The sequence below is a fragment of the Oreochromis aureus genome, linkage group 2 (genome assembly GCF_013358895.1).
Source record: "Oreochromis aureus strain Israel breed Guangdong linkage group 2, ZZ_aureus, whole genome shotgun sequence".
NCBI classification, from domain to species: Eukaryota; Metazoa; Chordata; class Actinopteri; order Cichliformes; family Cichlidae; genus Oreochromis; species Oreochromis aureus.
The window spans coordinates 16,396,537-16,417,180 of NC_052943.1; the positions used below are offsets into that span (position 1 = coordinate 16,396,537).

The 20,644-nt window shown below is 39.6% G+C and overlaps 1 protein-coding gene across 2 annotated transcripts; it reads left to right on the plus strand.

Moving 5' to 3' along the window:
- The first annotated feature begins 1,686 nt into the window (after window positions 1–1,686).
- Window positions 1,687–19,498, plus strand: inppl1b (inositol polyphosphate phosphatase-like 1b). 2 transcript variants are annotated; one of them, XM_039619702.1, is made up of 27 exons: window positions 1,687–3,272; window positions 4,440–4,503; window positions 6,517–6,655; window positions 6,798–6,918; window positions 7,364–7,504; window positions 8,059–8,146; window positions 8,256–8,333; window positions 8,642–8,779; window positions 8,931–9,045; window positions 9,180–9,280; window positions 9,359–9,461; window positions 9,571–9,767; window positions 10,914–11,031; window positions 11,197–11,293; window positions 11,398–11,536; window positions 11,685–11,784; window positions 11,950–12,038; window positions 13,119–13,200; window positions 13,490–13,579; window positions 13,672–13,785; window positions 13,867–13,955; window positions 14,048–14,135; window positions 14,326–14,478; window positions 14,891–14,972; window positions 16,408–17,194; window positions 17,270–17,400; window positions 18,711–19,498. In XM_039619702.1, the coding sequence occupies exons 1-27, from the start codon at window positions 3,136–3,138 to the stop codon at window positions 18,802–18,804; spliced, it is 3,675 nt and encodes a 1,224-aa protein (XP_039475636.1). In that variant the 5' UTR covers window positions 1,687–3,135; the 3' UTR covers window positions 18,805–19,498. The 2 variants fall into 2 exon arrangements, with proteins under 2 accessions (XP_039475636.1, XP_031599080.1); XM_031743220.2 differs by having other exon boundaries at window positions 1,688–3,272; window positions 17,285–17,400.
- The last annotated feature ends 1,146 nt before the right edge of the window (window positions 19,499–20,644 follow it).

Genomic DNA, 20,644 nt, shown 5'->3' on the forward strand with positions numbered 1-20,644 from the left:
AACTGGATAGTGTAACAGACGTGACAGAAACCAATTACCCTTGCACAACAATTGTGGTTTGTTAGAATGTTATATACAAAAATCTATGACTAAACAAAGAGATTTTAGCAGGAATTACATTGAACTTTTGTGGTTTGATAAAATTTATCAGTGTTTATCATAACTTTGATTCTGGTGAAGAGCTCTTCTGGTCACACTAACTTCCAGTGAATCCACCTGCTCTCTCTCTCTTTGAAAAACCTAAACTAAAACTTGAGAAATTGAGCATGGCATTTGTTTTCGCGCTCAGTCTGGCAGCTCACTGCTAGCCCACATCAGCTGATGGCTTAGCCGATACACCGCTCTAACCTTCAACTGGAAAACCACATATATGACACACTTTTTAAGTTGCTTTTGCTGCTTACAATTGCTGCGCATCTGCAAGTGACTTTGCAATCAGCCTCCACCCTATTTCTTCTTTCATTCTGTGTCTGATTTGATCAATATTTTTTGTGTTATGTACTGTTGTTCTCTCACTTCTGTCTTTCTTGTAGCCATATGAAAAGGCCAGAAGGTGTGACCTCCTTAAATTACTGAATATAAGAATAACAATCTGCTATCCTGACTGACATCCAAGAATCCTGTAGTGATTCCTACCTAGTGATGTGACTCTGGGGTGGATACTGTCTCTTGAGTGGGTTTTGATTGACAAAAACATCTGAACAACAACTGAAATGTTGTTGAAATATAATATATAGTCATAATGTTTCAAGAATAAACAATTTTATCTTATTGTCATCTTATTGTTATTAGAAAAGTGCTATGTAAGTACCAGTCAGTTTATCTTAATATCTGTTGGTCTGGCATAAAATAATGAACAGATTGCATCAGGGTGAATGATTCCTACTCACCCAGTCTGGTTTTTCTTGTAGCACAACCCACCATGGGAAGCAGAGCTTTTAGCTGCTCTGCTGCTGCTCTCGCCCTATGACAGCTGGGATAGGCTCCAGCGCCCCCCGCGACCCTGAAAAGGACAAACGGAAGTGAATGGATGGATGGATATTATTATTATTATTGAGGTTCGAACGTATGGCTCCGAGTAAAGTGTTTCAACAGTTATTTGATAAATTACCCTTATTTTTATTTATTTATTTTTTACCATCTGTATGATTTGCAATCACTTTGGATTTTCATCATCAGATGAACCATCAGATCAGATTTTTAAAATACCAGCCAAACCAGCAATGACATTTCAGGCTCAGTTATGTAATTGTCAATCATAATTACCTAAAATAAGATAATCACAAATGAATCCCTGGTAAACATTAGCGTGTGAATTAATTATTTCCTTGTCACTGTGGGTATGCTAGTTAGCATATAGTGCTTCAGCTTGGCTTTTATGGTTCAGTAATATGCTGTGTAAAGCACAGGGTTATTCTTAAAAGAACTGATCACAGATTGAGGGTTAAGTAGATGCATCATCAGATTGGGATGTACTTGTGTCTATTTGTTTTATGGGCTCTGTGGTTGGTGGTCAGCACATTTCTGCTGAGTAGCAAGAGGCAGAACAGTAACAGCTTCCCACAGAGTTATTCGCTCCAGCTAATGTAGTGGGAGGAACGTAGGAGGGCTGAATAATGAGTGATGTTTTAGAAGGGCAAAAATAAGAACGTTAGGGATGATCATAACCATATGGACACAGCGTTTAGCTGCGAGTGAACGAGTGAGCAGGAGAGGAAGGGAAGTGAAGGGAGGGTTACAACAAGAAAGCGGGTTGGCTGACAGAAAGAAGGGGTGAAATGCTGGCCAGAATCTGAAATGTCTGAGGATAAGGATGCTGGCAAATGAGGAAGAAATTGAAGTTAAGCCAAAGAGTTCACCAATGAGTGGAAGGCTGTGTTTTCTGTTTAGAATTTGAGGGAAGACAAAAGGCAGGGGAAAGAAGAAGAAGAAGAAAATAAATGGGGAGGAAATAACAAAAAGGAAGCAGCATTCTGTTTCACACTCCGGTGGTGAAGCTGAGGGCCTCACAAGAATTCTCCTGGCTATGTCCGCCATCTGGAATGTCGAGTCACTTCCTCTGTCTGCCCTGTGCTCTTATGGGGTTGTCCTCTGCCTCTGTGCTCCCTCCCTCTGCTCTGACAGCACTGTGAAGAACCGCTGGAGACCACGCCAGAGCAGACGGAACCTTTCTGACGAGACACACACAGCAGCACACTCTTCCAGCATGAAAGTAAATTTCACAGAGTAGCCTACATCCAACCAAACAAACTCCAAATGGAATCTGAGCTTGGAAGAAGGAAAGGCAACTGCAGTGATCAGCTGAACTTTTGGAGGGTGTTCCTATTCCCTTATATGGCAACAGAACTGGGAAATCATTTGAATTAGTCTGGTTTCTGTTGCATGCCTGTCTGGTTTTAGTGCTGACTGAGTTCCATCTGGTATGTTTCTGTCTTTGCTGCGTGCGTGTTTGCCTGGGAGTGTGTAAGTGCTGTGTGTGCAGCTTGATTTGTTTATTTTGCCATTCTTGGTTCTTCTTTTCCTGTTGTTTGCATGTGGGGCTTTTGTTTTGGGACAAGAGGAGGGCTTGTGTTTGTGGTTAAGCTCGAGGCTCCGTCATTGCCTGAGGGGTGGCTGTTTCATTCAGACTCTGCACTTCTTGCTGTTTTTCTTCTACCTCCTCTCTCTTTCTCTCTCCCTCTCTCACTCTGTTATGATGGTCTGTGTTTGTTGGAGGAACACACCCACCTAGGTGCAGCAACTTGCGACCAAAAACTGAAACTAGGTCTTTCTCTACACAAGGATATTACCAGATAAATGGACTGAAGGCTGTTGCTGGAGTGGACTAACCTTGCGCTCAGCTGGATATTTCTTCTTTGTGCCCTCAATTCAACAGGATATGTGACCCAGAAGAAAACACCAGGAACCCAGGAAGTGCTAGCTGATAGAATTTTCTTCTTTTTGACACTTTGGTCATGAAGAAGAGGATCATGGGAAAGGCTGAAACACTAAAGTAGACCACTCAGCACACTCAGTGGCCGATGACATAGGTGACAGAGCTCCAGTGCAGTGCCATCAGAGCAAGTGTGACAGTAAACCTATGTCATCACCTCATGTGGATTATTTTCATGATAATAACTCTCAACATTGATTGCCATGGCTACGGCAGCATGGTATCACCGTGACATCAGCCGTGTGTATGCAGAGGACTTGTTGGCACGGGCAGGGAGGGATGGCAGCTACCTAGTAAGAGACAGTGAGTCTGTGCCAGGAGCCTATGCATTATGCCTGCTGTGAGTACACACACACACACACACACACACACACACACACACACACACACACACACACACACACACACACACACACACACACACACACACACAATTTCACCTACTTAGAGAGTGGGCAGTTTTTCTTGCCTATCATAATCGAACACAATTATCTTATGGACTATACTCTTTAAGCGGTATATTAATAACAAGGACATTTTAAATGTGAAGCCATTGATAGCAATGCTGTATCCCTCAGAACTTAGAAGGGAAAATGCAATAATAAGTGACTCTCTGTATTAATATTGCAAAATGTATTGGAAGAAAGTCTCATTTTATTCGTTTTAGCTCACTGAAAATATCAAATTACTCATTTATTGTTCTGTTTTTACACAAAATCAGAAATAAGTACACCTAGACCTGGCAAATATTAAGCATTTATTTCTACAGAATGTCGTCATTTGTAAATTGATTCAGCAGCTTTTGTCATCCTGTCATATCCATCACTTTCACCATCATCTGGCAGAAGGTAGTGAAGAAACATCTGTGGCTAAAAGTGGTGCCTACACGCTGGGCAGACTTCACAAATACACACTCTCCAGACTAGTCAGATGGTATCGTCCAAGTAAAGTCCATCACAGGCAGTCTAACCCTAGCTCATTGCTCCCTGTTTCCCCACTTACCCCTCTTTCTTCCCTGGGGCCCCTGAAAGTGGGCAGGAGCTCCAGCGACCGCACTACGCTGACTGCTCATCAGCCAAAGCCAGATACATTCCTGAAAGCTGAGCCTGGCTGGTCACAGCGCTCCCACTTTCCCTTCATTCTTTTCTCAGTATCTCATTCACTCTTTAAAATTGCCCCCCTCCCCCCTTTTTGTACTGAACCTTTCTTCCATCACTTTCTTCATGTAATATACTGTAGCAAAACACTTCAAACCACTGTTCATCTTTGAATGTGTTTTGTGAAGTGATGGATGGAGATGATGATCTAAGGGTCTTTGACACATTGTTGATCTGTAGTCAGTGATCTGTAAAACAACTGGCGAAATTACTGAGAAAATTAGTGTCTTTAACTACAGCTACACGTGGGATCCTTATAAAAACCTACATTTAGACACACTTTGCCTTTGAGCATTTGCCTTGTAGTATTTTGCAGTACCAATAACCACTGTAATTTTTGGTTTCTAAAGGTTCCAGCGTCATGTTCACACCTATCGTATTCTTCCTGACGCAGATGGTCTTCTAGCAGTTCAGGTGAGTGCTCACTGTCACATGACCCTGGATGCTCTTCCTGGAAAAAAGGACCCTAAGTAAAAACAGCACACCATACGTGTCTCAAACCTTGTCACAAACTGTGCACACGGAGGGGAGTACGGCTCAAGTTAGAAGGATCAAACGTTGGTTTGTTTTTGCCTGTTGTGAGGAGAACAGAAACATGTTTGTGTTTCGTCTCTGTACAGACTCTGTTACAACTGCAGTAACTTTGTTGTTTGAATGGCATCTCTGCCATGTGGCTGCATGCTTGCAGCATGAGCTCAGCAGCACAGAGGAGAAATTGTTTTAATGTCTCAAAGATTCCTACTCAACCCACACACTAAGTCATTGACCAATGGGTGTGCTTATTTGTCATGTGTATATATGGGGCTGTTTGTGTTAAGCATAATGATTCTGTTGGATGTGGGAGAGTTTAAGCCAGAGATGGTATGTGTCTGTTTTTGATGCTTCGAGCAGGGGTATTTAGTTAGCAAATGACCTGATTATTAGACTATTAAAGAACACACACAAGCACAAAGTTTGCACCAACAAAAGCACGCACTCAGTGGGTGAGAGAAAGCGAGAGAGTGAGAGGAATAAATATTTTTGGGGCCTAAACCACAAATCATCTCTGACCTTTTTTTTTTTTTTTATAGCAGTGTCTGCTTATTAAAGTTCAATAACAAGTTTAATAGTGATTGTCTGGCAGTTTGTTTTTTTTTAAGGCCGCTGACTTGGAACAATCCTCCAGTTTCCAATAAAGACCTAAAACTCTGTTGCTATTTCAGTTGTTTTTCCACTGCCATGTGTATAAACCTTCAGTATGTATTTTCCCTCACTGGATTTGCTCCACTAACTCAGTAGTCGTGCGCTTGCCTTTTTGTTTTTCCAAGAGGGCCATGGAGATATTTTAGGGCCAATTTTGTCTTTCACTGTCTTCTATTCCTTTTCATTTCTTTTTAATTGCTTTTCAAGAGACCCTTGTGGTATAAAAATACTATTTGAAGAGTTCCTGGCAAAACAGACATTTAGCTCAAGCCAAAAAATGGTTTCTCACCGCAAAATGAAAACAAAAACTTATAAAGAAGGGCACAGGAAAAGGGCACACTTGGTTTTGTGGTCTAATATGTACCATGCCATTTTTGTATAGTGCGAGTACCTATGGCAGCATCTTTTCCTTATCTTAAATTCCGATCATGCTGCTTTCAGTTACTTTAAGTTTTCCAGATTTTAGTGAAAACCTTTAGAGAAGGCTTACTTGAGCTTGTGGTTTTAATGTGTGTTGTATGAATCTAGTCATGTATTAAAGATAATTTTGAAAAGAGATTTGTTATTATGTGGCGAGGGGATTTTAGTGTTTTTTTTATGCAGGGCCACAGTGAAACAGAGAGCTAAGTGCTGCTATAGGAAATAGCTGTAAGTGACGTCATCTCTCTGTTGGGCCACAAGGGAAAGCTTTCTAAATCTCTCAGGGACACCTTTTATCACAGAAAATCATCTGCATGTGCCTTTTTCTGTCATGCAAATCAATACTTCTGCTTTGCTCCACCAAGCAAGATTTCGGAAGAGGGAAGGGGGTGGAGGTCTCGTGTGAAACTTTCATTGAAAACAAGATATGTTATACAAATTGAAATCTATTTACTAATTTAATTCTTTTCTAACATAGTCTGGGAAGATTTTCTCTGCACAATCTTGAAATCTCATTGTTGATTCTTAACAAGTTTAAGAACTTTTCATTTCAGTGTTTGTGGATCCGAACAAGGCCTTCATATAGTAGCACATTCGTTTAAATATACGTTGAAGCTATGCAGTAATATCTGTACTTCTATGCACAACATTTTAAAAGTGAAATACTCTTTCTAATTCAAACTACTCAACTGATTTAAACAGAATTATTGCATCCCTTACCTTCTGCATTACTTTTTTTTGTTTTCTCCTGTGTAGAATGAGAATTTATGCTAGGTCAAGACATTTTAAACTGATCATCTGCTGTTGCATTTGTGTGTTTTATAGACAACACAAGGGGTGCAGGTGAATTGTTTCCGGACACTGGAGGACTTGGTGTTGGGATACCAGCAACCCCACAAAGGCCTGGTCACTCCTCTGCTGTATCCTGTTCCCCGTGATACGGACAGTGGTGACGAGAGCTCAGGTTGCATGTCATGTTAAATCTGTCTTGTCTGTACCATATATTAACCTGCATGTGGTACACATAATAAAACGTGGCTTTAATAATGTCTAGATCCTTCGCTCTGCGCTGTAATGTTCAAATGTTGTGTTTTGCGTATGCACAGATGATGAGAAGCCAACTTCTGCTCCAGCGTCTGTCGGCACAGTACCTTTCACAGGCTCCCCAGCAAAAGCAGCCCCTCATGCCCTGTTTCTCAATAAGTTGCAAGAGCTAAACACGTCCAGGTATATTTATTAAATAATTCCATTGCCAAAAATACACCTATTTCATAGATATTCCTTGCACAGTTAATGTTATAAATTATTAGCCCTTTTTAATAAGAAGTGTCCATATTTGATATTACTGCATCACATAAAGTCACATGCATGAATGTGGTTGCTTACAAACGTATGCTGTATATTAATTTCTATTTTCACGTTAATATGATTGCATCTAATCAACACTTTTATTAGCTTATGCACCTGTTGGCGATCAAGCATAGCGACTATTTGTGAAGCACTTCCCTCTTTCGACTTTTTTGCCCTATTAATAAACTGTGCTGATATACTGTCTGCTCTGTGTTAAACCTCTGCTCTTAGCCTACTCTGTTTCTCTCATATTCACTACAAAAAAGAAATGGCTTTCATGGTTTATACAATATAATCTGATTTTTCCTCATTTATTTAATAGTACTGCAGGTGATGTGATTGGCCTGTTGAATGACTACCTCTTCAGTGAGCTTCCTCTTGACATTGAGAATGTGCATAAGGGGGCAACAACACTATGCCACCTCAAACGCACTCTGGGTGCTGCCTGCCAAGGCCTCAACAGGTTAGCATCATTTTACACTTGATTTCAGTGCTGAGCTTTTGACCAGTTGTAGCAGCCTGCAGTGTATGGACTATTATTGCCACACGCAAGGTGTCACTGTGTGCTATATGCAGGATATACACTAATTCACTTAAATAGACTTAATTTTTGATTCAGTTCTTTAAAATTTACATATGTGTGAGACCGATTAGGAAAGCATTAGCACTATTGCCTCACAAGGAGGTTCTGGGTTTGAATCTACTGCAGGTCCACTGGGGCCTTTCTGTGGAGTTCATATGTTCTTCTTGTACCTGTGTGGGTTCTCTTGTGGTAAACCAGCTTTCTCCTGCAGTTCATAGACATTGTTATTAGGTTAATGGTAATGTTAAATTGTCTACAGGTGTGATTTTGAGACTGAGCGATCTTACTCTCTGTTAGCCCTGTGATAGACATTCCCAGGGTTTACCCCACCTTTCGGGATAGGCTCCAGCTTCCTCATGACCCTGAATTGGATAAGAAGTTAAGAACAGATGAATAATGGGTAAATTAAAATCGTGCATTTATTTATTCAACAGTGAGATTGATCTGACTCTCTCAAGTCTGGAGACCCTGGCCAAAGTTTTTGACCATCCTAGCTGCTCCTTAACACCCCTCAAGGCACAGGTACAATACAAACCATATATTATGTTTTTTTTCTTAACATTATACACTAAATGTAGTAGACATCCATATAGACAAACTAATTGAGTGCTTTTTCTTAATTGTCAACAAGGGTTCAGACATGGATATAGAGAACCTGTTGTGTAAGATCTCAGCTTTGGTCAGTCTCCTTTCTTCTTTGGAGAAAAAGGTACGTTTACGATAAAAATAAAACTTCTGCTGTGGAGCTGAAAAAGGTCTAACACTCGAAAATTCATTCATATACTTCTTACATGGGCAATAAAGCTACATAACTAAGAATTAAAATGCTTTAACAAACTACCAGGGAGCTCTTTTTGTTAGGCTTTATCCTTTCCAAAGTTTACCTTTAGTCACAGCGTTCGGTTAAGTGATAATAACGTGTTAACAATGACAAATTAAAACAAATCCTTTTTTTTCCTGATAGACAGCACAAGTTATACATTGCAACAATGCATTTGATATCATTTTCCCATAAAGGTATTAAAAGCTTTACAAGATGCTGTGACTAATCACAACCTGGCAGTGCAGCCCAACCCACCCCCTCCTGAACCAACACCGACCTGTGTAACGCCCGCAAAGAGCAATGCCCGGCAGCTGCCAGTCTACTCCTTTCAGGTAAACTAGAGTGAAAAAAAGCCTCAAGTTTTACGGCCATCAAAAATCTATAGTCTGTTCTTCAGTTACATGCCGTCTTTTAAAGAGACGACTGAAAGCAAGACAACTGAACTCATCTCTGCCCTTAAATGTATTGATATCTATTTTTCAGGTGAAGATGTTGAGGTATGGCAGACAAACTGTTTCTGTGGATGTGGACGCAGGAGTGTTGCTTTTTGACAAGAAGACTGGCTCGTTTGGTATAGAAAGAGTCTCACATGACAGAAGTAAGGAAATCTTTGCTTTGTTTCCTAACTATTTACAGTGGCTAAAACATATCTCTTGAAAGCAAAACTATTGTTTAATAATTATTATATGTATGTGTTACTTTATTATTTACAGTTTTTTCCCTGTTTATCAGTCCTTCAGATTGTCAAGTTTCAGAGCAGTCCAGCCAAGGTACGCATGATGGTTGACAGCCACCACAGCACACCGCGGGAGATGACGTTTGAGAGTGCACGGGTAAGGCGCGATACTGAAGTTTTTTATTTACTGGAATCTGCTGTTTCTCCCATCGTAATTCATTGTCATTTCTTTTAGAAATGCGATGCGTTCTGCCAGCTCCTCCAGCTGATGAAAACCAGGCACTCTCAGCGGAGTGAACCTGATGTGATCTCCGTTTTTGTTGGCACCTGGAATATGGGTAAACATTAAAACACAATGGGAGTCTTTTTTCACAGCCAGACAGCATTGTGCTGAGTTATTGTTAGGTGATCATTTTAACTCTGATTTCTTCTGTTTTAATTGTGCAGGTGGCTCCCCTCCTCCTCGAAGTCTACAGTCGTGGGTGACCTGCTGCGGTTTGGGACATACCCCTGATGACTCAACCGCCTTGCTTCCTCATGACATCTACGCCTTAGGGACTCAGGAAAACCCCCAGGGGGAAAGAGAGTGGACAGAACACATCAAAGCGACCCTTCGCAGCTATACTCACATCGATTTCAAACAAGTAGGAGTCCTTTTCTCAATTTTCTTCTCAGCTGAATTCTTATGGCTAAATATGGAGTAAATAAATCCATCACATGTAAATGTAGAGAGATGGGTTGTCTTGATGCATGTTAAATCATCCAGGTAAGCAAATCCCAAAAAGTTGATTCTGTTCATCTGTTCATCAGTGACTTCTTCAGTCTCAGAGAAGTCACTTGGATGACTGACGAAATGTTTCACCCACTGAAAACGCTACGTCCAGATGACTTAAATAAGAGGTTGATTGAATTTATACATTAAAGTTTGTTAATTGTCATAGAACTGTAATCAGTACTTCAACACTCAGAGGCAAGGTCCACTAATAGGATAAATTGAGGAGCTTTATTTCACAGTCAGCTCATGAGTTGTTCTGCACAACAGCATTTTAATTATCTTTTATTTATTATTTACATACATAACATCACAATATATCCATGTCCTGCATGTATAGTTTTATATAATTACGTTATTAAAACTAAATAAAAAAAATTAAAACCGATTTGCAGTTTTCTAAAAGCTCCTTACAGAAATCATGTGCATACATCTAAAAGAATCATCCAGCTATTAAAACATTTATCTTTATAAATCTCCACATATGTAATTTTATATTATTCTGTTTGATTTTTATACAAACGTTGAGTTCACGCGCTATAATACCTTTGATCTGACCAGAAATATTTCAAAAGTGAGGCTTACATTAAAAAAAAAGTAGTCCTACAATTTACTGTACAGGTTAAATGAATATCAATATCAATCTTCTGCCATGTTCTACAATTGGGTCAGCTCTGTCATTAAAATTTCACAGATTTTGTATTTTAAGCTCATGTAAATCAGTGCTTAATTCTTCCTATGGCATATACAATTAAAACAATAACACTTTAGAGTTTTAAAGGGCAATAACGCTTATGTAAAAGCCCAATTATTAATATATATACATGACTAAGTGCAAGGGAACACACATCTTGTCTCATACAGTAAAAATGTTTAAACAGGAACATTTTTAACAACAACAGGCTCTAAAAATAAAGCATTTCACTCCAGAGTTTGCCTTTTTGGAAATGGTTAAATAATTGTTTTGAGTGGTTGGAAACAGTAATGCAGTATTACAATGTGGGGTATTGTCCTGTAGGTGGCAGTGCAGTCCCTCTGGAATATAAGGCTGGCCGTGTTTGTAAAGCCTGAGCATGAGAGTCGCATCAGCCATGTGAACACAGCCAGCGTGAAGACTGGCTTGGGGAACACATTGGGTAGGCTGCTCTGCATGATCTCACCATCACAAGTGCACACAAAGCAAATACAGTAAATATACAGCATCAAGGAAGCAAAGACCCCAAAAATCTGTGCATGATTTTACAAGAACAAGATGTTTCATTAACCTTTAGATTTAAGGTTGACTGCTTCTATTGTTTCAGGTAACAAGGGAGCTGTTGGGGTCTCCTTCCATTTCAATGGAACGTCTTTTGGGTTCGTCAACTGCCACCTGACGTCTGGAAGTGACAAAGTCCTGAGGTGCATTCTCCAAATGTGTTTAGAAACTGTGTGTGCTCTGGTCATTTCTTGCTCTTTTAAAAATACTTTTTATTTTGTTGTATCTCTTTTTGTTTAATGCCCAGGAGGAACCAGAACTTTGTGGACATCCTCAGGCTGCTGTCTCTGGGTGACAAACAGCTCTTTGCTTTTGACATAAGCCTGCGCTTCACCCATCTATTCTGGTGTGGAGACCTCAACTACAGGCTTGACCTGGACGTACAGGTCAGACTGACGCTGCTTATTTCTTTGTTCTCCTGTTTTTTAACATACTGAGTGATTTAGCACACTTGAGGTTTTTCCTAATAGTACATGTGAAATAACAATTATTTGTGACATCCTATACACTGATGTCACTGCTTACTAACTCCAGGACATCCTGAAGCATGTATCCAAAAGGGAATTTGAGGAGCTAATGTGCGCAGACCAGCTGACCCAAGAGAGACACAAAAGAAAAGCCTTTCTCTATTTCAGTGAGTTTCAGTATTGCCTTGTTTTATATTGAAAGTCCAGTATTATATCTGCACGCATTGTGAAAAATGCTGAAATGCAATTTCGTAATAGCAACGGTATGATCTCATTATGTGCTACACTGACTTTTCTTATTCTTCTCACTTTCTTTATTTATCATGGTTAAGAGGAAGAGAAGATAGCATTTCCACCCACCTATCGGTATGAACGTGGCTCTAGAGATTGCTACCTGTGGCAAAAGTACAAGACCTCAGGGGTGAGCTTGCTTTCTTTTTTCTTTCTTTCTGAAAAACAGGGGGAATGTATAAAAAAACAACACACAACAGATGACACATCTCGAAAATAAAAACAATATTTATAGTTTGCAAAAATTGGGAATAACTTTTGAAGTTGTTATCAATACTAATGGCATGTTGCTAGACGTCTCATTGTCTGTAACGGTGCCTCCGGTGGTTGTTACTTCATTCTGGAACTGGATTAGCACATGTGCTTTACATGAAGCTGACTTTTTGTTTCACTGTGTATTTTTTTTTTTTGAGAATGAAAAGATGTAGTAAAAGTGTGTGCAAACAATAATACAATACAATGCAACTTTATTTATATAGCACATTTAAAACCGAAGGTACACCAAAGTGCTTCACAACAAGGTTAAAACAGAAGATATAAGATAAAAGGCTATAACAGAGTACAAAGAACCCCCAAAAAGTACAGACAAAATAAGAAATAAAACATTAGAGCATAGTTTAGAAGATAAAATTACTGGGTATTCATAAATATAAAGTGGGGGTATTTATACAGTGGAACATTAGTAGAAGATAAATAACATAAGGGTAAAATATAGGGGATGTGCACTAACTAACTGAAAACGCTCAGTCAAACAGGTAAGTTTTTAACGGAGATTTAAATGAATAAATAAAATCAGAGGCGCGAATAGCAGCAGGAAGATTGTTCCAGAGGCTCGGGGCTGCCAGGGCAAAAGCACGGTCACCTCTGGTCCAGACCTTTTCAGGGCTGGATCCAAATCACCCAAAAATCAAATTTAAATCATTCAAGTATGTAAATAATAAGAAATGATAAGATAAGAAAAGACCCCTGAAACATTCTAAATATATAGTCATTAAGACGAGTTATTTGTTACTTTTTTTGTAACTTAGGGTCTGAAGTGCTTTGGTGATTGACACTAGCTGACCCACTGTCTAAAAATAGGAGGCTAAGCATTAAACTCCTTTCTAGAATGTGAATGTTTGGCGTAACAGAAATCCTTCAGAGCGCACACTATGAATACGACCAATACAATGCACTGTTAATTATTTTATGGCTAAATGGATTTCTGTAGGTGCGAGTCAATGTACCATCATGGTGTGACAGGATTCTGTGGAAGTCCTACCCAGAGACGCACATCACCTGCACTGCATACGGTAAGTCATGCAGACTGCTGCGGTAATGACCAGTCACCTATTGCCCAATAAAGTGAACGTTTGTGGGCCATTCTGAAAGCAACAGTCATTTCCTCTCTTTAAGCCACACTTCTATTTTGACAAACTCAAGTGTTGAAACAAAACATATACTGGATATTATTTTGACACACTCCTTCAAATATGATTAACAGCTCATGTGCTTTACCACAAAGTCATGCTGCTGTAGCAACAGCACACAGAGATATTTAGTGCGGCTTTTTAAGTTGTGCAATATATGATCTCTTACCAGGTTGCACAGATGACATCTTCACAAGTGATCATTCACCTGTTTTTGCCACATATCAAGTGGGAGTGACATCACAGTCCACCTCCAAAACAGGTGCTGTCATGGTTGTTGCCGCCCTTTGGACATAAGCACTTTGACAGAATGTCTTCGTGAAATGAACAGTGCAATATTTTCAATTCAAACAGATTCAAATTCCAGCACGGAGAGGGCCTGGATTATTCTTGAAGGTATTGAGGCGATTGTGAAGACGGCGAGCAAGGCAAAGTTCTTCATTGAATTTCATTCCTTGTGCCTTGAAGGTATGGTTTCATATCAGTAAGTGATTTTTTTGTGAAGCATTATGCACCAGAATCATTTATCTTTAGTATTTCTCTTTGCAGAGACGCGACGTTCAAGTGAGAATGACTCACAGAGCTGTGACGTTCCTGGGTTTCTCAAACTCGCCTGGTCCTTCAAACAACTACCAAAGGTCAGACATTCAGACTATTGGGAGATGGCTAAAAATATAAGTTATCTAATTTATTTTTTTTAACTTGTGTTTCTCTTTGTGTCCTATTATAGCTCCTTCCAGTTATGTCTGAGATGGATTATCTTCAAGATCAACACATGCTGCTGTCTGTGAAGTCATGTGATGGGTTTGAATCATACGGTTGGTCACTGAGCAAGTTTATAAAATGTCCCTTCATGACTGTAGCATTGCTAACCAGTGGCTTCAAAGACCCAACTATGCAATAGTGTTTTTTATTAAATGTACTATAATCTTGCAAACATCTCGTGTCAGATAAGCAAAGTTTTACTTGATCTAACGAGCATTTTTATAAAAAATATCTTTGCCATAGGTGAATGCTGTGTGGCTCTGCGCTCCGTCACGGGTGCATCTGACCAGTTTGAGACTTTTCTGAGTCACCGAGGTGAGGAAATGGGCTCCATACGCGGACGTGTCAGAGTTCATGTACCCAAGGACAAGCAAGCAATGCGGGAGAAGATCTATGGTGGGTCACATGAAACTGGTCTTCTTTTAATCTCTGCCTTGCTTGCACTATCACTTCCCACTAAACCTTCATCTTCATCCTCTGTCACTTTCTTTGACTCCTGTGAGTTTCACATTGCTTCCTCTATTTGGTTCCTCAATGATCCCTGGCTTGGCTTTACACTTGCTGGTATCTATCGGCTGCTTCCTCTTTTGGCTCCCGATTGACTGACCCTGACCAGATGCATCCTGAGACAGGACAGATGGGTATTATGCCGTCAGGTCAGGCACAACACACACAAACACCACTATGCTGTGTGATTGCAAACTGGCAACAGCCTTTGGCCTAATCACCCCAAACAGACTTAGTTTTGTAAGTCCATTTTGTATACTAGAAAATGAGATTTTCATTTCCTGTGATTTGACTTTTCCAGAGTGCTTCAGTATTGAGAAAGATCATAAAGGCTCTGGTAGGGGACACATGTCTCCTGCAGTGACACGGATCCCTGTAACCAGGTGAGGACAGCGTCATTTGTCAAGAAAAGGGGCTCGTGACATTTTCTGGGACAGACGTTGTACAAATGATTTGTGGATGTGAGCACATTTTGTCTATATTTTTCCATACTATCATGCTTACATTTAGATTCACATTCCACTGTATACACTTATTTTAGAGAATTTTTTGAGAGATTCTCAGAAATTTGTTTCCCATCTAACTGGCATAGATGTTGAAATGTACTACTTTAATTACTTTAATCTGAATGTCTGAAAACGTACGTTTCCCAATCTCTGGCGTCTGATGGCACAAATTTCCCAAGACTAGAATACATTTTTGGCATTCTAAAGTGCAGCATCATTGAGAAACTTTGCTGGTTAGTTAAATACATGCAGATGGGCTTTTCTTGTTGAAGGCATTGTGATATGAAAGCCATATATCTTTAGTTGACTCTGTCAGAAACTATTAGAAACTGCTGTGCAGGTCTTTGGCTGGGATTACACTTGCTTTCAGACACAGATGCCATCTAACATCACGGCCAAATTGTTAATCTCGTGCTTTTTCCAAGTTTGAAGTCTGCTTGGGTGAATTATGTGTAGTTTGTGGTATGTAGAGTAAGGTATGTGTAACTAAGCCCTTATGGGCACTTCACACGCTGGTGTTTTAGCTACTGCACCCCTTTACACTTGAGGATCCACCGGAATATGACTCATTGATGACGTCTTGTGCCTATGTTACATTCTGCGAAAAATGCACGAGTCCTTAATGCAGACTCCAGGTGGAAAATATAAAACTAATGACTACGTGAATGTAGAGTCTGCAGCTGCCTGCATACACGTCTGTAAGTGAGTATAATCCTGGCTTAAACACAGAGCCAAGATTGTTGGAGATGTGGCGTAAGCCACTGGCGTAAGCCAAGCCAAGTCATGGATGTACACCCCCCACCCACCCCCACCCCACCCCAACTCAACCAAATAAAGAAAAAAAGTTGACAAACTTTAAAAAAAAATTGTCGGTAATTATTATAATTAATATGAATTAAAAATATAAAATGCTTTATTCTTTGTCAGTTTGGTTAAATTTGTTTACACATTGAGCATGAAAAGATAGTGATGCATTGGTTTATTAAACCAGTACCTCTTCTTTGATGTACTGGTTTAATAAAAAATAAAATATGATTTTAATAAAATCATATGGCATCCTTATATGATTCAGTTGCTTTCACAAAGTATACAGTAATACCTCATCTGAACTTCTTAAATCTTACTCCAGTCACCTTTTACAGATGTTATAATAATAAAAATAAAACTTATTTTAACTGAAAGGAGCTAACTCATTCTGGGAACTGAAACAAAACTCTAAGAAATATTGCAAAGCTGTGTAGCTAATGGATGACAGTTACTTTTGTATGTGCTTGAGTTAGCTTAATTCAGGGCTTTTTTTAATTCATTGCAGGTCCTCAGCTGCTCCCGCCAAACTAAATCCAAGCAGCTACACCAATCCCGCTTACTACATCTTTGAAGGCGTGTCCGTGCCACATAGGGTGGAAGATGCGCTTCCCCATCGAAGGGATCCTCAGGTGATCTGGTCTGGTAATGAGGCTTTGCAGCTCCCAAAAGTCTCAGGGAGGCATGGCTTTGACAGCAGACCCGGCCGCAGATCAGACTTTACAGAAATTGAAATTCCAGCCATGCTGTCCCAGTATTTGACAACCAGTGACCTTCATGCATCCCAATCCCACTCTTCTTATCAGCTCTTTCCAGCCAAAAACCCATCTCCCATACCTCCACCATCACGTAAAGCCATTTCACATTGCCAAGAACAGACTTCACCACCCACAGGCAAATATCAAAGTAAAAATATTGTTCAGGACTCCCTACAGCCTGAAGTCAGTGTAAAGAACTTGTATATGAATCACTCAGCAATCATGAGGGAAAAGGTGAGAAGGGATCAACATCAGCTTCTTCCAGAAAGGACCAACCCTATCAAAGCAGCTAAGGCACCATCAGCTCTCCCCTACACTCACACACAGTGTCAGGCCACTGCTTCCTGGATAGTGGATCATCAGCCCCCTGGACCTACAGGAGACAACTCACTCACTGCTTTGCAAATTGCCAAATCCCTCAGCGAAGTTGACTTTTTCCCCATAGAGCAGAGAGGCCCATCTATACCCTACCAGAGGACGAATTATAGAAATGGCCCTTCCATGCATGGAGATAGAGGATGCAGCTGGGAGAAAGAGGTAGGCGTGATCTTGCTTTCAAAGACAAAGATATAAGGTCCAATTTTTGTTAACTAAATAAATAATCCAATATAGTTTATCTCACTGCAGGTGTCAACCCTGCAAGGCGCACCGGAGACTGTGCAGGAACTTCTTAGTACTCTGGGCCTTCAAAAATACACCCTGGGACTTAGCCTCAATGGTTGGGATGATCTGGATTATTTCAGGTAACATTAATTTTGATATTTATGTAAGATCATCATGAGTATAACGCAAGTGTATCAGTCCAGAAGGATATATGTCTCGCTCCTGGAGTGACTCCATGTTGCTCCACTCTGTGTGTGGGGAGGGGCATGCAGACATGTTTTTCTAATTATCTGTGAGGATATTTATTGACATTAATGCATTTTTCTTCATTTTAACTATCACAAATAAGTAGCAACCCTTATTATAATCATAGCCTAATTCTAATTGTAAACACAAAGCTTGATTTTAACCATCAAACAGGCATTTAAAGTGGCGAGGAAAAATGTATGGGCAAGCCAGAAAGCCACAACTTTATAAAATGTAATCAGGAAGTTGAGATGCTCACAAAAAGCTGGATAAGTATAACTTTATTCTCTGTTTTTGCTTTTATCTATTTATTGTTTTAATCTCTTAATTCCTGTGGCCAATGATTAAAATCACACAGACATAAACATTTGAGAATGCCGCATACAAATTCAGTCTGCCCGTTCTTCACAGACACAGTTTGAAAAAGGACAACGACACACAAACATACTGTTAGTTTATCCTCATAGCTGTCCAGTTTCCAGAACAGTACTTTAAATGCTTGATTGCCTGTATGCCATGCATTTAGGGGAGTAATAGTAAATGTGTAAATTCAAAACAAAACACTTTCAGTTTTTCCAAACATGCTTTGATAAACAATTATAAACATAGGAACAAGTAGAAAAAAAGCTCATGTGAGTGAAAGGTCATTTCAACACACTTTTCTGGGAGGCAACAATGAGCAGTGAAGAGGAACTAAGGGGATGGGCATCTTTTCTGAGGCATTGTGCTTCTTGGAAACATATAGTTCACTTTAATATAAACTCATATGTCATATGTCAACACTGGGCCAATGAATCATGTTTTTTTTCCCCACTACTTTCGATCTTGCTTGTCTTTTTTCTTCACAATGGAACTTGGTTTCTGTCAAATCTGCACATGTGAAATGCGTAATACAAACATTATGACATTCTTACTTAATTCTTTATGAACACGTGATTTCTTGTTTGTGTCACAGTTGTTTCTTCTTTCAGTTGCATTGTAGGAATCTTAACCCAGTAGGAGATTTTGTAACTAAATAAAACTTTTGCACGAGACTTTTTTGACTCAACAGCTTTGCAATAACCGCAGATAGAGTGCAAACTTTCAGTGGATGCACATTAGAAGCAGACCTTTTCATTACTGGTTAAAAAGAAGGAAAAACTGTGAGCAAGTATGACGATCTGTGTCTGATGCTGGAATATTAAATGTATCTTTAACTCTACAGCGGCATCACTGAGGAGGATCTGTGCGCTGCAGGAGTAATGAATGCTTCACACCGACGCAGGATTCTCGAGAATCTGCCCAGGACCTGGAACTGAAATAGAGAAACGGGCAACATTAATGGTACAAAATATCATAATTCACTCCGTTACAACTGGAAGAACTGTTAGAAGTAAAAGTAAGACAGGCTGATAGCTGGACATTACAACAGCCCTGTCAACTTTTCATTTATTACATCAGTACTGTAACAATAGATTATGTGTGTCAACACAGCAAAAAGAACACAGGAAGCATGCGTTGCACAATCTGCTTGATTCTTCTATCCATGTTGCCAGATAAAAAAAGAGCGTGATGTTATCCATGGAAGTCCTTGGTAGGCATCTCTCATTACTGACGCGTATACAAATATTGCTTTGTGATATTAAGGTCTCATTGATTTTTTTGTCAGTGAATTCTAAATGACTATAATATTATAGTCTTTTAATTGCCAGTGTTCATAAAAGGTTATTGTTTTATTTTCCACTTTCATCCCTTCTGCTGTCTGTTTCCGTTACACTGCTATTAATGAGCCTGGGCCTGAGCTTTTAAAAGCACCTCTATTAAACCCACGAAGCATAAAATCTATCTGTATCTACTGGAAGTTCATCTGGAAAGCTGATACAAAAAGGCCTGCCATATGTCATTTTGTTTACTGTCTATACTGTTATTATCCTGCCACTTAATCTGTAATATGCCCACTGTGCATGGTTCATGCAGTTTTTATAAAGTGGATAAAGCAACTCTTGACTATCACCAAGCAATTGCATGTCATTTCATGCCGTCAGACAGTTGCTTCCATTGCCGTCCATTGCACAGATCATGGTGTATTATCTTACTTGAATGCTGTCTGATGCAGCCTACTTAATGGCCTAGTACTGAAGTGCACATTGCAGTCAAAAACATCTACTACAAGTACAGAATATGTAAAACCAGATATACAACAACATTTCCTTCACAATGACCTTATATTAATGTGTGCAGTGGAAGATTTACTCTTTAGTGATGTCATGATAATGGACTTTGATGCAGTCTAAGCCAAATAGATGATTTCGTCCTATATCCTGAGGGACATTGTACAAATTGTACAAATGCCTTTTTTTTCTTTTGTTTTTTGTTTGTTAAGCCACTTAACACTCACCATTGAAATATTCAAGCAAAGGCACTCAACTCAAGGAAGTAACCAGTGTTGTGCCTAAACACAACATCTTAGCAAAGAAACAATTTTAAATTGTTACTAGCAGCCTGCCTCAAAAACACATAGTTTGTTCTCATTTCAGATAACACAGTTTCATTACCAAGGTGATTCACAAAAAGCTGTTAGCTGAAAACTTGGCATTTCGCAACATAGTGTTGAGTGTGTACTTGAGAAAACTGACCAAGTGGAGGCCTAAAAGACTATCTACAGCAGATGGACCATATCTGAAAGTCATATCCTTAGGAAACCGAAATAAAACAAGCAAAGGCCTGACAGAGGACCTAAGATATGCATCTGGACCTTCTTGTGGATCTATCTAATGTTTGCCAAAACCTAAGCAGAAAAGGTCTCAGTGGAAGGATGTCTGTCAGGAAGCCATTCCTAAGAAAGGGAAACAGCGAGAAAAGGCTGGCATATGCCAAATTATACAAGAACTGGACCAAAAATATGTGGCAGCAGGTCTTGCAGAATGATAAATCCAAATGTGAAATTTTTCTTTCAAATCATCGTCAGTACAGCGGTCAGGAGAGAGGAACAGCACATATGACCAGGTCTGTTATCTTGACAGAGAACGGAACAACGTCCAATTAGGAATATCCTTCAAGAAGCCTGGAGAACCATTCCTGACGACTACTTAAGAGAAATAACAAGAAAGCTTGTCTAAGAGTTCAAGTTGTGTTGAAGAATAAAGGTGGAATTACCAA

Excerpts from the sequence above, each read along its gene's own strand:
- inppl1b (XM_039619702.1), top strand. The coding sequence starts at position 3,136 with ATGGCTACGGCAGCATGGTATCACCGTGACATCAGCCGTGTGTATGCA. Across the intron at positions 6,656-6,797 it reads CAGTGGTGACGAGAGCTCAG|ATGATGAGAAGCCAACTTCT; the intron begins GTTGCATGTCAT and ends GCGTATGCACAG. Across the intron at positions 17,195-17,269 it reads GATGCAGCTGGGAGAAAGAG|TTTATCTCACTGCAGGTGTC; the intron begins GTAGGCGTGATC and ends AATCCAATATAG.